General features: G+C 43.8%; 1 protein-coding gene across 1 annotated transcript in view; it reads right to left on the bottom strand.

Annotated features, from left to right (window-relative positions):
* The window catches only part of KCNH4 (potassium voltage-gated channel subfamily H member 4), a 976,843-nt gene that overhangs the window by 244,800 nt on the left and 710,664 nt on the right, over positions 1-21,379 (bottom strand). Inside the window, exon 7 of the mRNA XM_069634470.1 lies at positions 4,613-4,820. Coding sequence (XP_069490571.1) covers positions 4,613-4,820 — 208 coding nt within the window. The remainder of the gene's footprint in view (positions 1-4,612; positions 4,821-21,379) is intronic.

Below are 21,379 nucleotides of genomic sequence, written 5' to 3'. Positions count from 1 at the left end.
ACTCATCAACGTCTTCCAACACAAAGAAGAGAAAATCGTACTATAGCTCCCGTGGAGCACGACAAACAAAGAAACGGTTATAAGTTGGAAATTCCTTGCAATAGCAAAGGAAAACTTGTCACAGTATTAAATCCAAAGCGAACAACTGCTCAAAAACAGAAAACTGGAGAATTAAAACCGAGGATATCCAGCTCTGGGGAACACGCAAACTCATCAAAAAAAATAAAACTAGTGAATGTGTTAGCAGATGATACTGATGTGAATCTGAACCGTGGTAACGTAATGCGTTTACTGCACTCAGCACCTTTACTACGGACGATCACCTCCGATGATCTACAAATCGTGGAATACATCTCGGAAGAACAAGTTGACTGTGTATTGTTACACATTAAGTCCAACGCAGTAAGAAGGCTATTGATGAAGGCAAAGGATGACATCTTATGTCTCGGTTTTGAAATTTCAGAATATTTCGAGCCGCTAAAATCGACTGCTCTAGACGGCTCAGACAGGCACGAGACAAAGAGTTCCCTGAGACAACGGCGTGACCAGATTCGAAAGTATCTGAATTCAAATTCGATATCTGGAAAGAACAAGATCGATGTGCAAGAAGAAAAAAAACATTAACTAGACAATGACGGATTGGACATTGTTAATTCCTTGATCTCGTGGAACACTAGAGGCTTTAGCCATTTATATAACAATTTCCCTGTGGATCTATCAGACAACTTCATAGTATGTTTGCAGGAAACTTGGATGTGCCATCCCCCTGTAAAGGATGGATTCCAAATCTTGATAAACCCTGCAAGGAAAAATACAAGAGGACGTCCTTTTTCTGGCCTCCAGATGTTAATAAAAATAGGACCAGGTTGGGAAGTGGCAGAGTCAATAAATCCAAACGGATATGTGCAATCGACTTTGCTGATAAGAACAACCATAAGAGCTGGAAAAGCGGGACACCCACCTCAACACCTGCTGCTATTCAATGTATATTGGAATCCTGCAAAGATTACGACTGGGACTTTTATCCAATCAATAACTACAATAATTGATAAAGAACAAAGACGTCTTCAAAATCTCTGGATAATTATATGTGGTGACTTTAACATATCGTGGTTCAATGGAAATCAACAGAAAAATATTTGCTGCCGCGATGAAGATCAGAAGTCTTCCTCCAGAAGAACACGATGGTCAGAGGCAATGAAATCCAGAGATTGTATCATGGTAAATGGAAATGTGTCTGGTGATTCCCCACCACAAATTACGTGGCAAAACATGGGGTTAAAAAAAACTCTGGATTACATCTGGGCATCGAATAACGTGATGCATAAAATAACCAATTTACAGATAACGCCATCGAACAATAGTGACCACTACCCATTGAAATTGTTGTGGCAACCACGGTGCAGATATCTGAGTGGCACAGCGAGTACTCAATTAGAAGTAAATCCTGGGCGAAACAGACTCAGGATGAACATAAAACAGATTCAGCAACTGACTTCTGGATTTCAATATGAAAATAAAGTCTCCTCAGATTTCATAAATTATCCAGTCATTCTTCCTAAGCCGAATGTAGCAAAGGCAAGAAACCCTCTGTTGGCATCAAATCACAAACATATGTGGAGCATGAGTCTTAACATTGAAAAGAAGAAACTGAGAAAAGACTTAAAGGATCTACGAACCAGATTCGGCACCAATAGTGCTGAAAAAATAATTAAACAACGAAAACAAAGATACAGAAATTGGCTAAAGGCATTTGTGCACCAGCGAGATCAGGAACGTGGGGAGGTCATGCTCTCCTTGATCAGAACAAACAACACCAGAGAAATTTGGAAAATTCTGAACCAAGGTTACTCAAATCAAGCAACAACAATGGCAAATGGAGTACCTGAGGCAAAATGGGTGTGTCACTTTCAGGAAGTATTCTCATCCAATGTTCAGCCTAAGGAGGCGGAAATTGACTCTGTGGATGTAGCCTGGCATACAAAGGAGACGGTAGACAACATAGTAAGTGCCATAGCAAAGCTAAAAAATTCCCGAGCAGCCGGCCCGGATGGCATCTCCAGTGTGATGCTAAAACAACATCCTCGTGAATGGGCCATTTTCATAGGCGAATTGTTCGAGATAATAGCGAAATCCAGGCAAATCCCATCATCCTGGTCTGAGGCAATAATTGTTCCAATCCACAAAAAGGGCAGCAGGGATGTCCCCGCAAATTATCGTCCAATTGCCCTATTGGACACCATAGGAAAAGTGTTCGCAACCTTTCTACAAGAAAAGATCTCAACTTGGGCCCTCGAGTTTGAATTAAATGATATCAGACAAACTGGATTCACGAAAGGAGTTGGAATCGAAAACAATTTAACCATACTGATTCTTCTGAAGTTAGAAACCTTGCGAGGAAAAGGAAAATTGTTCCTTGCATTTATCGACATGCAGCAAGCCTTTGATGGCATCAATCGGGAAAAACTCTGGGAGAAGTTGAAGAATTAGAATTGTCCAGCGAACATTCTGAATCCCATAAAAGCTCTACATGACCAAACGTCGATAAGAATAAGGTTAAATGAAAACGGAGACCTTTCTGCACCAATTGTAACAAATAAGGGAGTAAAGCAGGGCTGCCCTTTGGCAGTGATTCTTTTTAAACTATATATCGCTGATGTATCTGGAACACTAGCGAAAACGCATTGCTTTCCTCCCAAAATTAATGGCAATCCGGTAAGTTGTCTTATTTACGCAGATGACCTAGTACTGATCGACAAAACACAAGTTGGTCTACAGAGGTTATTAAATACACTAAAAACATACATGGTGGAAAACGATCTGAAGATCAACGTAGAGAAAACAAAGATAATTAAATTTGGTCATGTTGAGAGTCACAAAGACAAGAACTTCAAGTGGACAATAAATAATGCCCAGATTGAGGAAGTGAATGAGATCCGTTATCTGGGCATATTTTTCAGCACCTCGATAAGAGAATGGAGCTGGGTGACTGAACTTGGAAAAATAATCAAAACCTTGGCTCTCCAAGGATCCAGAATTCATGCACAGTATGGGAAATTCTCCTTGATCCCAGTACGAACCTTCTACATGCAAAAGGTGATTCCATCTATAACGTTTGGAGCCGAAACAGGCTGGAATATTGACCATAAGATCTGGGCAAAATTTGAAGGTCTGTTTTGGAGACGTGTACTAAGATTGCCTAAATATTTATCAATCATAGTCATACTCCATGAACTAGGGCTGGAGCCGATGCGTGGAATTGTTATTTGGAAATCGATGGCTCTGCTACGCAAGATGTCGTTGGAAAAGAGCGAACCTGCATTTAGATTATTCAGACCACAGATCAACTTGAAAACGGACAGCTTACAGAAATTGTGGTCAGAAAAAGTGAAGGCAATTATGCAGGTCGCCGATGTTTCCATGGAAAGTCTACAAGAACAACCTCAATATGCAAAGAAAAAAATGAGACATTGGCTATGGATTGAGAATTTGGAAAAATACCACGAATTAAAAACTGCCCTGGATTTGAGGCCGATGATGAACAAATTAGACAAACTGCCAAAATATTTGTGTACATTTCCATCAAGACGTCATAGAGATGGCTTTTTACGTCTAAGAACAAATACATATAAGACCAGGCAAATGTGTTTCATCCGGCACATTGATCATGTAAAGGATCCCTTATGTAGGTTCTGTGCCATTCTTCCTGAAACGCTAAAACACTTATTGATCGAATGTCAACTGCTTAAAGATTTAAGATCTGTACATCTACATACATTTGCTCCTCTCACTGACAGCATGGACGAATTGTGGTTACGAATCTTAGGTGGGAACTCAGTGCATCTGACATGTGCTGTCATAAATTTTCTAGATAAAGCACTAAACGAAAGCCTATTAAAACCTTGAGAAATGGCACATCATAAGAGGTGGAATGAAAAAAAAAAAAAAGAAGAGATTAATCAGTTGATGTAAGAAAATTGTAATAAAAGTTTGTAAGAAACTAGAAATTACAAATAAATAAAAAAAATGTAAAAAAAAGTTATATAAGAGGGTAATTGCTGTTCCCCCTATCAGGAGGTGTGCAGGTGTTGTAGTGCTGTTTAAGATGTAGCAAAATGTTCACAGATATAATATAGCTTTCACGCCCTGCCGCTGGGCCGGACATGGAAGTTAATTGCCTGCCAGCCCAAGCTTTGGGAGGCCCGAGCAAAGCGAGAGAAGCAGATTTCCTGGTGTGGATGATAATTTTCTTTTTTTCTTTTTATTCTGACAGGAGATGTGCTCAGCGTGAGCACTTGTCCCTTCCGAATGGAAAAAGAATTTAAAGAAATGTCTGCCATAAACATAGAAAAGGGACTATGTCCCTTTTCGGATGACGGTGGCCATTGAAAACATGTTAAAAAATGGCCACTGTCATCTGGAAAGGGACCTAGTACCTTTTTGATATTTATGGGGATGGACATTTTTTTTGCTTTTTTTTTTACCTCCACGGACGGTAATGGCAGAATCGCGATTGGTCAGGCCACCTTTCCCGGGTGCAAATATGCAAAAGAGCTTCTGCCATTCTACCATTCTTGTGCCTTCACAGATGTATGCTGCGATAAGTACTTACCAATGTCCCAGGTCACAGGATCGTTGCTTTCCATCTCTTTCCGCCCAATCACGTACCAGATGCAGGCCATCCAGTGGGCTAAGAGGGCAAACATGGACATGAGCAGGGTCAGCACCATTGCACTGTACTGGGAGTAGCGATCCAACTTCTGCAGGAGACGAAGCAACCGCAGCAGCCTCACTGTCTTCAGGAGGTGGACCAGCGATGTCTGGCAGATAAAAAGGATGGAGAGAGGGTAGGACTGTGAGACCAACATGTATCCCCTGACAGACTTTGACAATTCAAGTATCCCCTTTGCCTTTAAATGTCTCAATTTAAGCAAAAAGGGCAACAGAAAGTTCCCGACTCTCTCTCAATAAAAAGTACATATGAAACTGCTTGACAAATAAAACAATCGAGCACAACAGAAAAAAAAACACAACATGCCCATCAACATACAAAGGAACAGTTAATAAAGTGTTATTGTTGTCTACCACACATCCGCTAAACATTTCACCGCTTGTACATAGATTCTATCAAATGTTTCGACTAATGACATGTGAAAAGTCTTCTTCAGGTTCGAACAGTAGTAAATATACTTATTAATGTTTCATATTAATGCTACTTAAATTAGTAAAATGATTGAACATCTAATACATATCGGAGGAACTCTTACATATTTTTCCAAATAGGAATCTTAATACCAGTTGATTTATTTCATGAGTACATTCAGGAATGTGTAGGAGCCATGTTCTTTCATGTCATAAAACCAGATTGGTCCAATAAGCATGCAAAATTGCTTTCTCCTGTTCTCCTGTTTTCTCTCTCTCCCCAAATGGTCCTTCCATATTTTATTGTAATTTCCTTGCAATAGTCTTATGTTTTCCTTTTGTTTAATGAAACCATTTCAGGCTATTTCAGTGTCAGTAGTTCTGTATTCCCTCAGTCATGTGACATAATATGAAGGTTGTCCCATGTCACTTTATGTGATGCTATGTCATCCAGGGGAAACCCTTTGTTAAGCAGGTAGCAGCCTTTTATTCAGGCTTGGACTAGGGTGGATAGATCCGAATTGTAGAGGCAGAGTTGTGTGTTGTCTGCATACAGTTTAACACTTAAATTAAGAGGCATGCAAAAGAATGCACAATGGAAAAATTACAGTGTCAGATTGTGTGCCCTGAAACTCCCCTATAAAGAGTGGTTGTGAAGACAGAGAAGGTGCCATTTATGTTTCTTAATGGCACCTACTGGGCCCTCGGGGCTCCCCTCTCCCTTCCTGGGACACACCCCTCTTCTGGGGTTTTCCTCTTCTAATACACCCCCCTGCTTCAGGGGATCAAAGTCAGTCTCTCTGCCTCTCTCTTACTACTTTTCACCACCCTCTTAGGTCAGGGGTCTCTGGGTGTCCCTTTCTGCTGATCTCATGGGGCTCTCCTCCTCCTCACTTGAGCCCACACCCCTTCTGCGATTCCAGGGGCTAACCCCTCCTTCACTGGAGCAGACCACACTTCTGTTTTTCTGGGGCTTTTTTGCCCCTCACTGGAGCACACCCGTCTTCTGGGCTCAAGGGGTTCCCCCTTCTCAGGTGCTCTCCAGCTTCTTCAACAAACTTCTCTCCTCAGCTCCCAGCCCAAAAGGCACTGTCTGTGTTTCTTAGCCTCAATTTGAAAGCCCCATCATCCTCCCATTGGGGGAGGAAAACCTTTGATTGGATTGGTTGATTGGCTGCCTTGTCCAAGCAAGGACAAAGAAGTCTTTTTAAAGGCTTTTCACCATTTGGGATTTCTTTTAGTTTGTTTCCAGTGCAGGGCCTGGTGTTTGTCTGCTGCGGTGCTCCCACCTTGCCACCTAGCTGCCCCCCTGCACAGACGTTCCTATTGTGGGTGTCTTGTGTTTAAAGGTCCATCACAAGGACAGGAAAACCTCTACTAAGTTCCCACCTGTTTTTCTTTTGGGAAGGGGGAAGAGGTATATCTCTTCTTAAATGCTGCAGAAGCAGGGGAGGGGAAACGCCGTTCTCCTTCACAAGCACTGTTGCTGTGGGAGTATGGTGAACGTTGGGATATGTTAGGTTTTTCCATTCGAGGATCTGCACCAGTTGACCAAAAGGTCTTTCTGGAAGTGCTAGTGTTCCCCAAAGCATACCTGTCCTTGAATCCCTGGGAGACTCTCCCTAATCCACTTGGATTACTACACCTGATGCATCTTGGGAGATGCAGTCACTAATTCTATTTCTTTGGGACCTGTTGTTTCCTAACTGGTTGCTTTCTCTGGGGGTTCGGTAGGGATGGTCTGCATAACATCCTGGGTCTCATTTAGAGGTAATCTCTGCAAGGGCCTTTGGGGAGAATCCTGTGGGGTTATTCTGCAAGGCCCTCTCCCCTCGTCGGCATTAATTCTTCACCTTCCACTGAATAACATTTACAGTGTTTGACTGGATGATTTGGGGTGCATATCAGGGTCCTGTCAGACTTACTCTCTGGCAAACAGTTGGCAGAATGCAATGTTGGCACTGTGATTTTGTCACACTTACCTCTCATTTCAGACATGTAGTGTAAGATAAACCGAACACATGTGAGTCAGAAATTAAGGTTAAATGCCTTTATTAACAGCCAGGATTAGTGTGAATAACTGCAACATGTTATATGGTGAAGGGTGGGGGGAGAGGTCAAACTATAAATAATAAAGATTACTATGCTTGCTAGAGCTCCCTAACTAAACATCTCTTTTCCAGGAGTAAAGGGTCCTGCTTGCTTCTTGCCAGTGTCCATGTAAGGGATAGTGTACCCAGCTCACTTCTTTCTCTCCTACTAGCACATAATTAATTCCCCTTCCTTAGTGTCTTTGTCAGGCTTAGCTATTCTCAGTGCCCAGCAGCAAGTCACCCTCCTGGGTAATCAGGAATACTTTTCTACACACTCCTAACAACAAGTATTTCGTCTCCCTTACTTAGGGTTTTTGACAGGAGTTTATATTGTCACACACTAACCATGAGTCACCCCTTCAGTGATAAATTCCTAAATTCTAGTAATGGTTGCCCTTCTCAAACTAACTAACAATCTGTGTGGGATACCTTCATGTTTGGGTTGCTTTCTGTTGTACCCATTGGCATAATGATCAGGCTTTCCTAGCTAGCAACATGTTTCCTAGCAAGATCCTCTCCTTCCCCATTCTTCTAGTGGCATTGATAAAATTGCTTGTTCAATAAATAGTGTGACGTATTATTCCCCGGTTTGTCTTTTCCCTCGTGGGAGAGATTGGCTATTCCCAGTTATTCCCAAACACAGATGCGTAACTATCCAGACCTCACTGGAGGTTAAAATCAAATGACCTTTTGGATTTGGCCTTTCACATTATGCTACAAGATTAAATAGCTCCATTATTTTAATTGAATGTTGACCAGAAGGTTGATCTGCCTGTGATTTGGGAGACTTCTAAAGTATAAATTCAGAGTATTGTGAGGGGTCAGCAATGTGAGGCGGAAAACTTTGTGAAGATTTTTCAAAAGATGCCATTTTATTAATTTAAAAGGTTGGATACATGTGTCAGTATCCCTACCCTGATGAGGATTTTCCTGCCTAAAATAAACTATAGAAAAAAATCTAACAAAAGGTTTCTGTCCCTCACACTTATATATACAACAACTCAATAAGGGAATATATGGCAAAGCAAAATATTGCAGTTACATTCACAATTAGATATTTTTCTCTCCTTATTATCTGGGTGAATTCCTCTTCCCCAGATTCATTTCACACAGGATTCTATTCAACAGTTCAAAAAAAAGATAAGGAAATCCTGTCTTGTGATAAAGTTCCAACTCAGTTCTGTTTGATTCAACTTGATATTAACCAATAGTTCAACAGTGGTTGTTCTCCTTCCACTTGTGACAAAGTACTTAGAATTGTTTCTTCTCTTCTTGTAGGAATATTTCTGTGACAGTTGATAAATATTTGTTTCAGCAATTGTGTATGATTCCGCACCAGTTTACACAACTTGCTTCAGTAATGTCAGGATGATTTATGAACAACTCAATACATTGTTGTAGTTCTGCTACTTCTTCTTTTAGGTTTGTAATCACACCAGGGTACTTCAGTGAGTTCAGCCGGGTCCACTCACCTGCCAGGCCTAGTACCACAACCCTCTCTGCTCTGGTGTACTCACCTGCCAGAACAGAGAAAACTACTACAACATCTTCTAACCTGGTGTACTCTCCTGCCAGGCCAGAATGAACAAATAACTGCACGTACTTCTGCGGTAAACATAAACATCCAACAAATCAGCAATGTCTCTTGCTTCACAACAACAAGTTCAAAATTGTCTTTGGGAAAACACAAATCACACTGGTTATGTGTGTTATACAATTGTTATTGCCACACACAATGAAGGTTATGCTCCTATAAAGCCTATAAATGCTTTCTATCAGAAGGGCAGCCTTCCTGCCACTCTAGTTTCCTCACTTCTGCTCTGTTCAACTGCTGACAATGATTCTCTCTCTCTTTCATACCTCTTTGGCTTTTGTGATATGGGTTTGAGCCAATTACTTTCCTGAGCTTCTTTACATTTCAGCAATAGGTTTTACAATCCTGGAGACTCTCATTTACTCCTTCTTGACTTTGGCAATGGCTGTTATTCCTCATTTGCTTTGTTACAGTTCTCCTTTGGTTTTGTCAATGGTTGTTTACTTTCACTTGCTTTGTTATAGGTCTCTTTTAGCTTTGGTAATAGTTGTTTAACTTTGTTTCTCAACTTATTGCTCTCACTAGTTATTGGCCTCGAGTTAAACCCACATATATACAATCACCCACTTCTGGTTTGGTGATTATGTTCTTATTATACCAGTTGCTCATTTTACAGTCAGCTTGCTTCACAAAATAATGGTTATTCTGCTTTAATTCAGTTCGGCATTCAAAATTATCTTTCCATTTGAATTGCACTCAACTTGTGTAACTTCTAAGGTTTAGGCTTCCGGTCTTGAGAAGCGAGTGGTTACAGAGCTCTCCGGGGTCACAATTACTAAGTGAACTCGACGTGTCTGCATTTGTGCATCCATTCACCTCGCTGTCTCCAGGTTCTTTGTTGCTGCTTCCCCTCAGAGCCTGGAATCCTCTGCTTCCCGGCTTCCTGCTACTCACGCCAGTCACTAGAGAAGCTCTCCTTGTATTCACAGCTCGCCGTTGCTTGTCTAACACCAGAGCCGGACTGACATTGGGAAAAGCTTGCAAATGCTGCGCTCGCCGCTGCACGGCATCTGCAGATTATATCCTCAAGGGGGAAAGCTGTCATCTCTCATGCTTCTCGTTGCGCTACCTCTGCATTCACAGTCTGGAACAGCAAAGACCCTCTCAGGACTAACATCCACTCGATGCACCACGATGGTCCCAGCATCTCTGCTCTGCTTCTGCCACCACGTGGAGGTAATGCACTGACTCCAACTTCTACTACTGCTCTCTCCTATGGCCTGCACCTGATGGGGGCTTTTATGCCTCTCAGCCTCCCTCAGTTATGGGTCATTACCACTAATAGACTGCACTTTACAGTCTTATGTCCCTGCAGCCCTCTTCTTCATCCCAGTACTTTGGGAATTGTGGCCCTAGGAGTCCACAATATGAAAATGTGTTCTTCAGACAGTTTTGACTTTACAATATGCCATCAAAAGAGTAGGGTCTTGGGAAAGTTACAAAGGGGATGTTACCATTCTTCCTGACCTGCTTCCCCCAATGTGATCCTCCCGCAGAACACCACCCCCAGGATCAGGATCACAAAGCGTCTGCCTCTCCCTGGCCACATGAGAGGGGTCCCAGGCCTAGACTTCTGGGGGAATCATACTTGATTCATCTCAGTATCTACATACCAAAGGAATTGTGGCTTCTCAAATCAATCAGAAGAGGTTGTGCACCACAGATGTCGAGATGAAAGCAACTATAAGATGAGCTTGATGGGCATCGTACAGAATCTCTCTTATTGTAAATAGGAGATACGTTGGCACAGTTCCATGAACGAGTGCAGCAAGAGGTAAATATACGTTCAAGAGATTGATGGTGAGGCATTATGGAGAGAGGCAGGGTTGGACGCGGGTTGGGCTACTCAGAATCAGAAATAACAGAGTACCATAAGAACTTGGGGACAAGCTGGGTAATCAACAATTTAGCACTAAGGTAATCAGTGACCTCTTACTGTCGGGACCTATAGTGATCCAGGCTGGCGGTCAACGACGGGCAGATATAGGACTATATAAAAACGTCACTGTACAATGGGCTGGAGATAGCCTAGAGAGTGGGTTGGCAAACCTCTTGCAGTAGTGGGAAACAAAGCCGCCATGGTGGGGGGATTATTTCTGGTAAATGGCCTGGTCTTGACAGCTGTGTTCTGTACAGAGTACTTTCAACTCCCGGCCCCCCAATTGCAACAGGTATAACCAGGCCCTTTACATAATGGAATGCTATCACAGACATTAAGGCTAACTGCATTTCTATTCTCCTGAAGGCTGGGAAAGATAAATCTACCTGCTCCTCTTATAATGGAGACATCAGAAATATGCCTCAAATCCTTGGCCCTACACTAGTCCCGCCCCACCTGTCACAGACTCTTCCACACAGACCAGTCGGAAAGCATCTCTGCCTTTTTATACAATCTGAATTGCATGGTCTATTCTATCCTCCATCATATGCACCCCAACCTGCAACACCAATTAGAGACCCGAAGAAATATCTGATTCACTGGAATGATCCACTGTATTTTTGGTGATATGTAACCTAGGCTTAGGAGAGTGTTTTCTTCCTATGATAAAGTTAGTTCACGTCACTCGCACCCTCTGTCAAACTATGCACCACTCATATACTCTCCAAATGGATGTGTCACAGGTGCCTGCTGCCACCCCGCTTGCTGTGCCAGCAGTCATAATGCTGGTGTGTGTAGGCCACACACAAATGGAGACAAAGATGTTGGATTGTATAACGACACAGATATTATGACCTCACTATATGTGGATGACATTGCTATATGCCCAAATGTATATGACAAATAGGACCAAGCTTTTTAACGAGGTGACCACGTTTGGATCATTATCACATTGGATAATCAAGCATATGAAACTCCAGATTGTCCCACTAACTACTTCTGTCTCATGGTGGTTATACCTTACCGACCACTAGTGGATCCCACACTTATTCACCCAGGAATTCACCTTACCCTACTCTCCTAACTACTGAAGATAAAGACATGAAGGCCTGGATGTATTTGGAAGAAGATTTAGACACTGACAGGTGGCGAGCACACCGCCTGAGCTAGATTACCTTAACCATTCCTTGCCGAGCCCAGAACCATTGCAATCAAACCAAACCAAATGATTAGCTGGCAGCCCCCCCTGTACAATCCCTGCTATTGGTTAGATAAAGCTGCCCAACCATCACACCTGGCTGGAAGAGCCCTGAGGCCCCAGGGTTTGAAGACACGCTTGACAGTGGGCGGTTTCTCCTGTTGGAAGTTACGCAATAAACGTTGACTCCCAACATGTTTCTCTTCACATTTATATTTGGAAAATGTCGTAGGTAGATACTGAATATTTGAACCCGCCTTTGTTGGAGTTTCACAGAATTAGGTCTCACATGTTTCATTTCCATTTTCACAAATGAGGAGCGGTCCCAGATTTTCAAATTGTCCCCAACAGTACGGCTTATCATATATTGTTTATTGATCATATCCACTGCGCTTAATGCTGGACTCGTCCAGCTTCCAAGCAAAGGCCTTCATGTCGCTGTTACCTCAGAGGGATGGGTTTCTCCTCGATACAGTGGCTCTAACATTGAACGCTTAATACCGAGAGGTTTCTAAGCGCGGACCCGGGGATCGAACCTGTGTTGCTCCGTGTCGTCTTGCTTCCAAGGCGAGCACATTGCCCCTGAGCTATCCTCCTGAGACGAGATGCTGATGGGAGGCTGACTTGTGGTATGTACTAACCGATGCACAGTGGCCAAATACAACCATGCATGTAAGACATGTTTTTCTTAGCTACAGGCACAAGTTACTCCAATTTAAATGTCTTGGTCAGTTATATTACACTCTCTTTAAAGTGTCTCAATTTAGTGCAAACTCACACAGAAAACACGTCAGATGCGGCACCCGATCCAGTGTTTCCCAGCCTAACCTACCCAATGAGAGCCATGTTTATAGCTACTTTTAGCTGCCCAAGCGAAATGGTGCCTTACAAACATGCATATGTGACATGAACTTTGACTGTATGCAAATCTAACTATAGAAATAGGACCCCTCTCATGGATCATACGTAATCGACAAAAAGTTAAAGTGTGCATGTCATGTGGAAGTTAGATTTGCAATGCGCTGGGCACTCGCTCCTGGTTCCCTAGCGGTAGCTCTTGCTTACTGGGTGATGCGCGACACACAGGAGCTGCTTTCAACTCCTGCTCATCGAATCTTAATTTCAAATACCGCGATTGAACAGACTTTCTACCTGTTTCTTGGGCCTGCCCATCCGTACATTCTTGTTGGGGTTAGGACAAGAGAATAAATATCGATGAAAGCAAGCCTCACACACCTAACCTGTGGTCTACCTATCGGGGTGCTTGGGACCTGCAGATAAATCAGTCTGACGATTCGTGGGGGTGGTCTGACTGGTTGCTAAACCCAACACAGGAGTGGCCAAAAGACCTAACATTTGAATAGTGAGGAGACACTTTTCTGACATCATAAAAGCTCTTTCTTAAAGCCTATTGCCATTGTCTCTGGTGCTACTTTGCAATGTATTTATTTTATTGTTTTTTATAGCGTTTCAAAGCACGGATCAGGGATTTGAATCTCTATTGCTCCCAAGACCAGCGCATTGCCCCTGTGCTATCCGCCGTTCACGATGTAACTCCAACCACATGGGCCTGTCCATCATTTACCTTTCATGTGTTGCACTGCTTCTGAGACTCCACCTGTAGACTCCCATTATCTGTGCTCAGTCCTGCTCGCTTCTTACTTCCTGCCATGCATGCGATTGCAGCTCGATGTATGATTCTAACTGTGCATCTTCTTTACCCTGTGCTTTGCATTATACTGTTTGGTTGCTTGATATATGCAACCAGACTGCAGCAATTGCCCAGTAATTAACCATTCACCCCTCTACCCCATCAACATAGCCATCCATCTCCCTCCACCCCTTTCCTGCTACACCAGTAGTATTCCAACCTGTCTATGCTGAGCCCCACCTTGAGTACAAATATTGTGGCTGGGCCCCCCACAAGTGGCATATCTGCTTACATTTACTATTGAAAGCACTCATGTACTGCCTTTTGGAAGAGCCTCACATCCCCTGGATATCCTTCAGGCCCCCCAAAGGGGGCCAGCCCCACAGTTTGAAGATCACTGTACCACACCCTATAATGTTCCTACCAAGTTGCCAACTTGCCCCTCTGTCCCTACATTGACATCCGCCACTGTTTTCTCGATCCATCTACCACTTCACACTGCTCTGGCCTCCCCATTGCGTTCTTTATCTCTGAATTTCATGATGTTTTCACCTTTGTGTTCCCCAAGCTCACCAGCTTCCACTGCTGATTCACCCATGAACATGCAGAATCTAAGGCCCCTATTGATGAGCGCCGCCAGGTCTGCCAGCATGGCACTGGCCCGCTGACGCAGATGCCAGGCTCCAGACTATAATCTAGTTAATTACAGGCCATACCCGGTGTTCACACTTTCCCCAATTAGGAGCAGATTTTGATAGGGCTGAGAAGGCTTCCCGGTGATGACTAAATACCACTGTGCTAAAGCACTGCGCTGCTTGCGAACGAACACACTGACTCCCCAAAACCAGGTAGACCTTAATACACTCAGGTTTATTTATTTCATTTATTTATTGCATTTGTTTGTAGCGCCCAGACCCGGAGGCATCACGGCGCTAGGAAAATAGTACAGTACAGGAAAATAGAACATTGCCGTTGGGTTACATGTGTCATTACTATATAACTGGAGGGTAAGCTCATGAATAAGTGGGAGGATTTAGGAGCTAATAACACTTGGAACAAGGGGGATGGCGTCCTGCCACTTCCTTTAAGTCTCTTAACCTGTATATTTTGATAAAGACTAGCTTATTTAGCATGCTAGATATGGCAATAGCTATTTCATTAAGCTGACTGTCATACGTATTCTAAAAGACGAGCAAAAGAGCCCTTCATAAATACACTATAGCTTTTTTATTTGGCCAGTGTTAAATAAGTGCAAACCAAATTTTATGCATTTAGATTTGACAAAAAACATTTTTTTGTTTTCAGTATACATTTGAATCAAAACACATTCATAGTATTCCACAAATGCATTGAAAAAAGAGTAACTAACATTGTTTAGTAAAAAGTTCACAAATACAAAAAACATATAGATACACCATAATTAGTGTTTTGTCTCAGTAGGCAATAAATGCAAAGAAACATGCTGTATTCTTTTTGACACAAAACAAACCGTTACATGTAGTGTGTGAAGTCTAGAGCCACGAGTAAGAGAAAAAGGGCATTATTTCTTTCTGAAACTGGGTTATTTTCTTGTTGGCTCTTGAAGAAAAAGGGACCTAGTCGTTGGTCATGACATGTGTCATTACAGCATATGCAGTTACAAGTATTTGTTAAACAAGGTTGTTTTTACTTTTTTTTAAAGACAGAGGTAAGGTGGTTCTTCTTTCTTCTTGGATAAACGGGGGTAGGGCGTTCCACGGGGTGGGGGCGATTGTGGTGGAACTGGAGCCCCCGCCCTCTTTCTTTTGAATCTGGGGTGCGGTTGGATAGGTAAGGTGGGGAAGTATTGTGCAAGCAGCAGTGGGTGATGGCAAGGTGTTTGAACTCGATGCAAGCTTTAATTGCGAGCCAAGGTCCCTCACGTCTGATTTGTAAAATGTGGTCACTTCGTTTCAGACCCCAGACTGCTCTGAGTGCATTATTTTGTATGAGCTGAAGTTTGTTTATGTTTTTCGTTGATGTTCCCGTCAGCATGGTGTACAATAATCACATTTTCTGCCAATGATGGCCCTGCCTAGGGTGAGGCAGTTACTGGTGGTGAGACATTTTCTGGAGCGGTTAATGAGTTCAGTGGAATAGGCGGCTGGTGAGGCGATTGCCTTGACATGTTTCTGCATGTTAAGTTCAGCGTCGAGGTAGACTCCCAGCGTTTTGACGTGGGAGGATACCGGGGTAATGTTCCCATTGATGCAGAAGGAGGTAAAGACAGAGTCGATGGGTTTCAGGTGGGGTGGAGAGCCCACAATAAGGATCTCTGTCTTGTCATCCTTCAGGCAGAGATAGTGGGTTGCCATCCATGCCTGGATGATGCTATAAATGTGGTTGATGTAAGAAGAGTCTAGTTCGTGGTTGCCTGTGATTCTGAGATGGACAAGGTGGTATATGGGATGTTGAGGCTGTACAGATGGTCTGAGAGGGGTTTGGTGAATATATTGTACAGAGTGGGGGAGAGGCACGATCCTTGAGGGACACCATAAAAGACAGGGATGAGATCAGCTTCTGCCGATCCCACGAAGGTGAAGGCAGAAAACGGCATACAGACTATGTGCCCTGTTGTATTAAATGAGAACATAGAAGATTGTTGCATTACCCTTAGGGTGTAACAAGGACATGCCAGGTGCTTTATAGGGTCCTTAAATTGAGTTTTGGCCAGATCATCTGCTTTTCATCATCCTTAGGGTGCCTCTGGGATTTATCAGTCACTTCCTGTTATTCTTAGACCGGACCATGGACTTGTCTCCCTTATCAGCTACTGCCTAAGACATCAGTAACGAGCAGACACAGCTTCTGCACATCCCTTAATGAGCAAGCTGTGGGTATGTTGTATGATCTCCTAATAAAAGGGCCTGGAAGCATTTCAATGTTTCTACTTAGTGCATGGTTCCCGCAATCTCATCTACCCCTTCAAATTATAAGGATTGAAGCGTTCAAGGTGAAACTGCCAGCATGAGAATGCCAGCGGTAAAATCACTTGTCGTGGCATTCCCGTTTAAGGGAGGGGTATACATGGTGAGGAGATATAGGGTCTGAGGCTTCCTACCTGTAAGATAAAAACAAAATAGCCACAATACTGCGGTCAGTGTTTTTGAAGCTGGCACTCAAAACGCGCCCTTTCCTCTAGGGCCGGATTAACGAGCAGATCAACTAGAATGTGTTTCACCTTGTTACAGACACCTGAGCAAGGATTGCACAAGAGTTTCAGTGAAATAATAAAAAATCGGGATAAGTCCAGAAATGAACAAGAGGCATGTTTGACTATCACCATTCCAGGGAAAAATTGGTGTGTGCCGGAAAAGACTGGGCGACCTTTCACCCAGCCTTGCTTGCAGGTGGAATAGAGTTCCACCTGTTGGATTCGGTCGACCGGTGAGAACTCCTCGGCGGCCCAAAAATGGCGCCCAAGTCTGCATCTGGTTTTGGTGGAGGGGGGTTCTCTTTGGAGGACCAATCAAAACCGATGAATCTCTCGCTGAGATTCCGTCGTCTCTGGGAGATTGGGGGGGGCACTATAAAAGGACCAGCTGTTTTTCACTTTAGTTTTATCTGTAGTGTTAAGTGCTTTGTAATCCCTCTTTCACTCTTTTTGTCTATGTGTTTATCACAACCCTTTGTCGACTTTCCTTTTTTACCCTTACTTTCCATTAATAAAAGTTTAGCCAACACCAGAAAAAGTAGTCTCTCCTTTTCCCTGTTGCTTCTCTGCTTTGTGTCACCCCACGCAGTTTCCAAAGCAAAATGGAGGCTCTTTGCCCCCATTTGTAATTGGTTATTTATAACGTGCTTAATACCCAGAGGTTTCTAACCACGGACCTGGGGATCGAACCTGTGTTGCTCTGCGTCATCCTGCTTCCAAGACGAGCACGTTGCCCCTGACCTATCCTCCCAAGACTCGTGATTGGACAGATTGGATTAGGAATTTGCATTCCTAATCCAATCTGGCTGTATGTTCATTTTACTAGGTCTGGTATGACTTCTTCCCTTACTTTGCCTTCTGTTGCCTTTCACCCAATACAACTGATCCATTTTGTATTTCTGCTTCTTTGTGAGGAAGGTGAAACCTTCCGATGTATGTGTGAACCAGAGAATCCTACCTGTGTGTGAGCCTCATGGTAATCCATGTGTTTGCCCTAGTTAGTCACTTGTCTTTATTTTTCCTGGTGAAAATGCTCGCTTAGAAAAAAATTGAGATAATGAAATAGGACAAGACAATGGGCCGCACTCCAAGTTTGGCTGCGTTGGAAAAAAAAACAAGTGGTAATTCCATTACCAACAATGTTTTGGCTGTTATGGAATTACTGCCGTTTATAGAGCACTGCTGAAGTACAAGTTTGACTTTGAAATCAAGGTTTTCCTCCAGCATCATGCTGGAGGTAAATCCACCACTTCAAGGCAAGCAATTATCATAATTACAGCAGAAGAATTACCACTTGCAGTAATTCTGTCAAAATCCCCACTGAGTCCTCAAATAATGGGGATTAACACTGCCCTATCACCATCTTTAATTCGAAAGTAAACCCACTGGACCAAGTTGCGGTTAGGGTAAATGGGTTTGGTGGTAATTATGTGTATTTACTGCCAAATTACCACCCAATTCATAACGAGGCCCTGTGTATTTGGAGGGAGAGTTGGAGAAGGAAGAGGAGGTTCACTTCATGGGTGATGAATGGTGTGTCTTTTGTGGTTCTGCAGAATCCAGACACCCCCAGAAATGGTATGGGGTTATCTTAAGTGGGAGAGTTATTGGGGTGCGGCTCAGGAAGAGGAGAGGAGGCAGGCTAATAAAGGAGGGTTTGGGAAGATGAAGGTGGCAGAGTGAATGGAAGGGGTAATGATGGCGCAAGAAGCCTTATTCCACTGCTGGGGAATGAGCTGGTGAGACTCTAGGGAATGAGTGGCCCCAGTCGACTTAATGAGCATGCCACCTATGTAAGATGCCAGTTATAAGGGCGCGTTGCTTCATGGGAATCACAGCATTGAATACGCACATGTTTGTTTGTTTATGTTTGTTTATAACGCGCACCAGACCCAGAGGGATCAGGGCGCGAGTACAAGGATACTTTAAGCTGACATAGTTACATAGTTACATAGTTACAAGGAACAGTACAACAGTACAGAGTGTGATGTCAAATTAATAGTACATGTTATCTTACAGGTATGGTTCCACAAATGCAAAGCGAGATCAAGTGTGGGTTACAGGTCAGATACAAAAGGATTAGCATGCTGGAGCTAAAGATCACTCAGAGGTATGGTCTTACTAGTTTCAAGGTGCGGGGGTGCTGAATACACAGGTGCTCCAGGGCCTGCACCTGACACCCCCCCCCCCCCCCCCGGAAAAGCCCTCTGCATACAGGAGAAGGCCATCTGGTTAAGAGTCCCTATACTTTCAATGGGAGTTTTATGGGGCACCGGCACACTCTGGGAAAACCAGATGACGGTGCCCCTGCCAAGGTGTGCATTTTATGTGCCAGTGACCCCACTTGCACATCACCAACTGGCAGTGGGGACAGCAATGAGGAATTGTATGTGTGGCCCTCAAAGGGGACACACCTTCTGCTTATTGTTTAACATGCAGGCACAAGCCACCTGCAGTCACCCTACTCTTCTGACTTGCCCAAGCAATTAGGCACTCCATGTGTACTGCACCAGTGGCACGCGCTACCAGCAGGACCTTGTTGCTACCACTACTGCAGTTTGTTGTAGGTGGTGATGGTAGCCTTGTGAGTGTGGCTCTATTTGGGCATCGTGATGAAGTCGCTTTTGGGAGGCTCGGCTTGGGGACTGAAGGTTGCTGGGGCCCTGGGATCTCCACCCTCTCTGCGAAGCTGGCACCAAAAGCGGTATATGTTGAATTCCCCAGGGATACTTCCCATCCCTAGCCTCATGTGTTATGTGGGAGGATAGCTCAGGGGCAACGTGCGCGCCTTGGAAACAAGACGACAGGGAGCAGCACAGGTTCGTTCCCCGGGTCCGCGCTTAGAAACCTCTGGGTATTAAGCGTGTTATAAATAACCAATCATATCATATCATATCATATCACTACGACTGCTGACCTCTGACCCCACTATTGTCGTCAAGCTGTGGCATTCATTTAGGCAAAAGGATCAAGTGGAGTGCAGGAAATGCTGCTCGAGAGCCCACCCTCCCGGGGCTCAGAGGTCCACATTTCTACCCCAGTAGATATCTGATACCAGCAAGATTCCACTATGCGGGTTTGGTTTACAGGATGTAACACACGACAACCCTTCCCAGAGACAGGGGAGCTTGCGGTCAACCTAAGGATGCAAGGAATCCCACAGGCAGAACAGCTTAGCTGTGGACGGCAACGGCAGCGCCATCATAGAGTCAGGCAGCCAGGGAGCAAGGGCTGCCTGACTCTGAGATGGCAGGCCACTCTCATACCCCCTTTGTAAATGGAGTTGCAGTGTATTCCATTAAATCTAGTGAATGCACATGAGGAAAATGCAGTTTGTTAAGGTGGCACCCCAATCAGAGGACTTGCTTCCAGTTGTCACACAGCTGCTTTGGGTTTTCCCACTCACAAGCCAAATTAAAAACCCAGGGATAGTTGTGGCACAGATTCTAACCCCAACACTATTTAGTCAATGCTTAACCCTTTTGTAATGAGAATTGTGTGACTATAGAAATTCAGAGCTATCCCACTGCTGTCAGAGCAATCACAGAGGGGGCAACAGATGCATCTTGCCGGCGCATACTGCCTGCATTGCCCACTGATCATCAGCCGAGGGAGCTGTACCCCACAGCGAGGCACACATTAGTTTTCCAAAATTGATCAGTCGAGAAGGCTAAATAAAAATATTTTGATTAGCAATGCAAGTGTACATGATTAGCAGACTATCAATGAGGGCCGGTGAAAGGCATGTGCCCTGTGCAGCAGCAGAGGGTCTAAGGGTCTTGCAGCCTTGCTTCGCCACTACATCTCCGAAGCGATGCCTTTGTTAGACATGTGATCGGACGCCGCTTCCCACGAGGGTCTCGCAAATAATGAACACACTCTATGCTATCGGCAGAGCATTTCGTTGCAAAGCTCCTTATTAGTAAAGGTTCATTGGAGTAACCATGGTTTTGGGCAAGGGTTCGCTTCAGTTTCCCTTCAGATAATAGTAAATAGCAGGGGAGTTGCTAGGTCTGGAAAAGACCCGGGGCTAAGCTGATGTCGGAACTGGGGGCTAGCTAGTCTTTTGGCTGTAGCTCCTGAGATTCTATCCGGGGCTACAACCAAAAGATCAGGGGCTATAGCCCCCTTAGCCCCCCCCCTAGCAACGCCCCTGGTAAATAGCAAGCAGCATGACTACAAGAAGGTGAACTTATCCCACAGTAACGTTTGCTGCGTTGCTAATTCCTTAAAGTACATTGCCAAACTCAGAGGATGCTTTTAATCGTCACACTACTTTTCATTCTGGTTCTTGCTGTTTTCCATTCAAGCACAGGGAACGGAAAGCTACGCCTATTCTCTTTGTACTTAACATGTTTCTATGTGGATTTATATATTTTTCAGGTTCGCCCAAACACCTATTTAAACAAACCAGACCTGGGAAGATATGTGGTAAGTGCCTGTGTTGCAAACTGGTCCCAAATCCCAGCATGACAAATTAACTAAGGTGTGTGATCCTGGCCAAATAATGTTATTTCACTCTGAGTTATGTGACACAATTAGAAACCCTTCAGTTGACATCTGTACACTATACACACACATATTACTCATGGTACTTCTTCATATAAATTAATAACAGTGCCATCTGACATATTCCAAAGTTCTTCTTTT

Source organism: Ambystoma mexicanum, chromosome 13 (assembly GCF_040938575.1).
Source record: "Ambystoma mexicanum isolate Mex_15411 chromosome 13, UKY_AmexF1_1, whole genome shotgun sequence".
NCBI classification, from domain to species: Eukaryota; Metazoa; Chordata; class Amphibia; order Caudata; family Ambystomatidae; genus Ambystoma; species Ambystoma mexicanum.
Note: the sequence above shows the minus strand (reverse complement) of the source record. Positions and strands in the feature narration are given on the sequence as shown.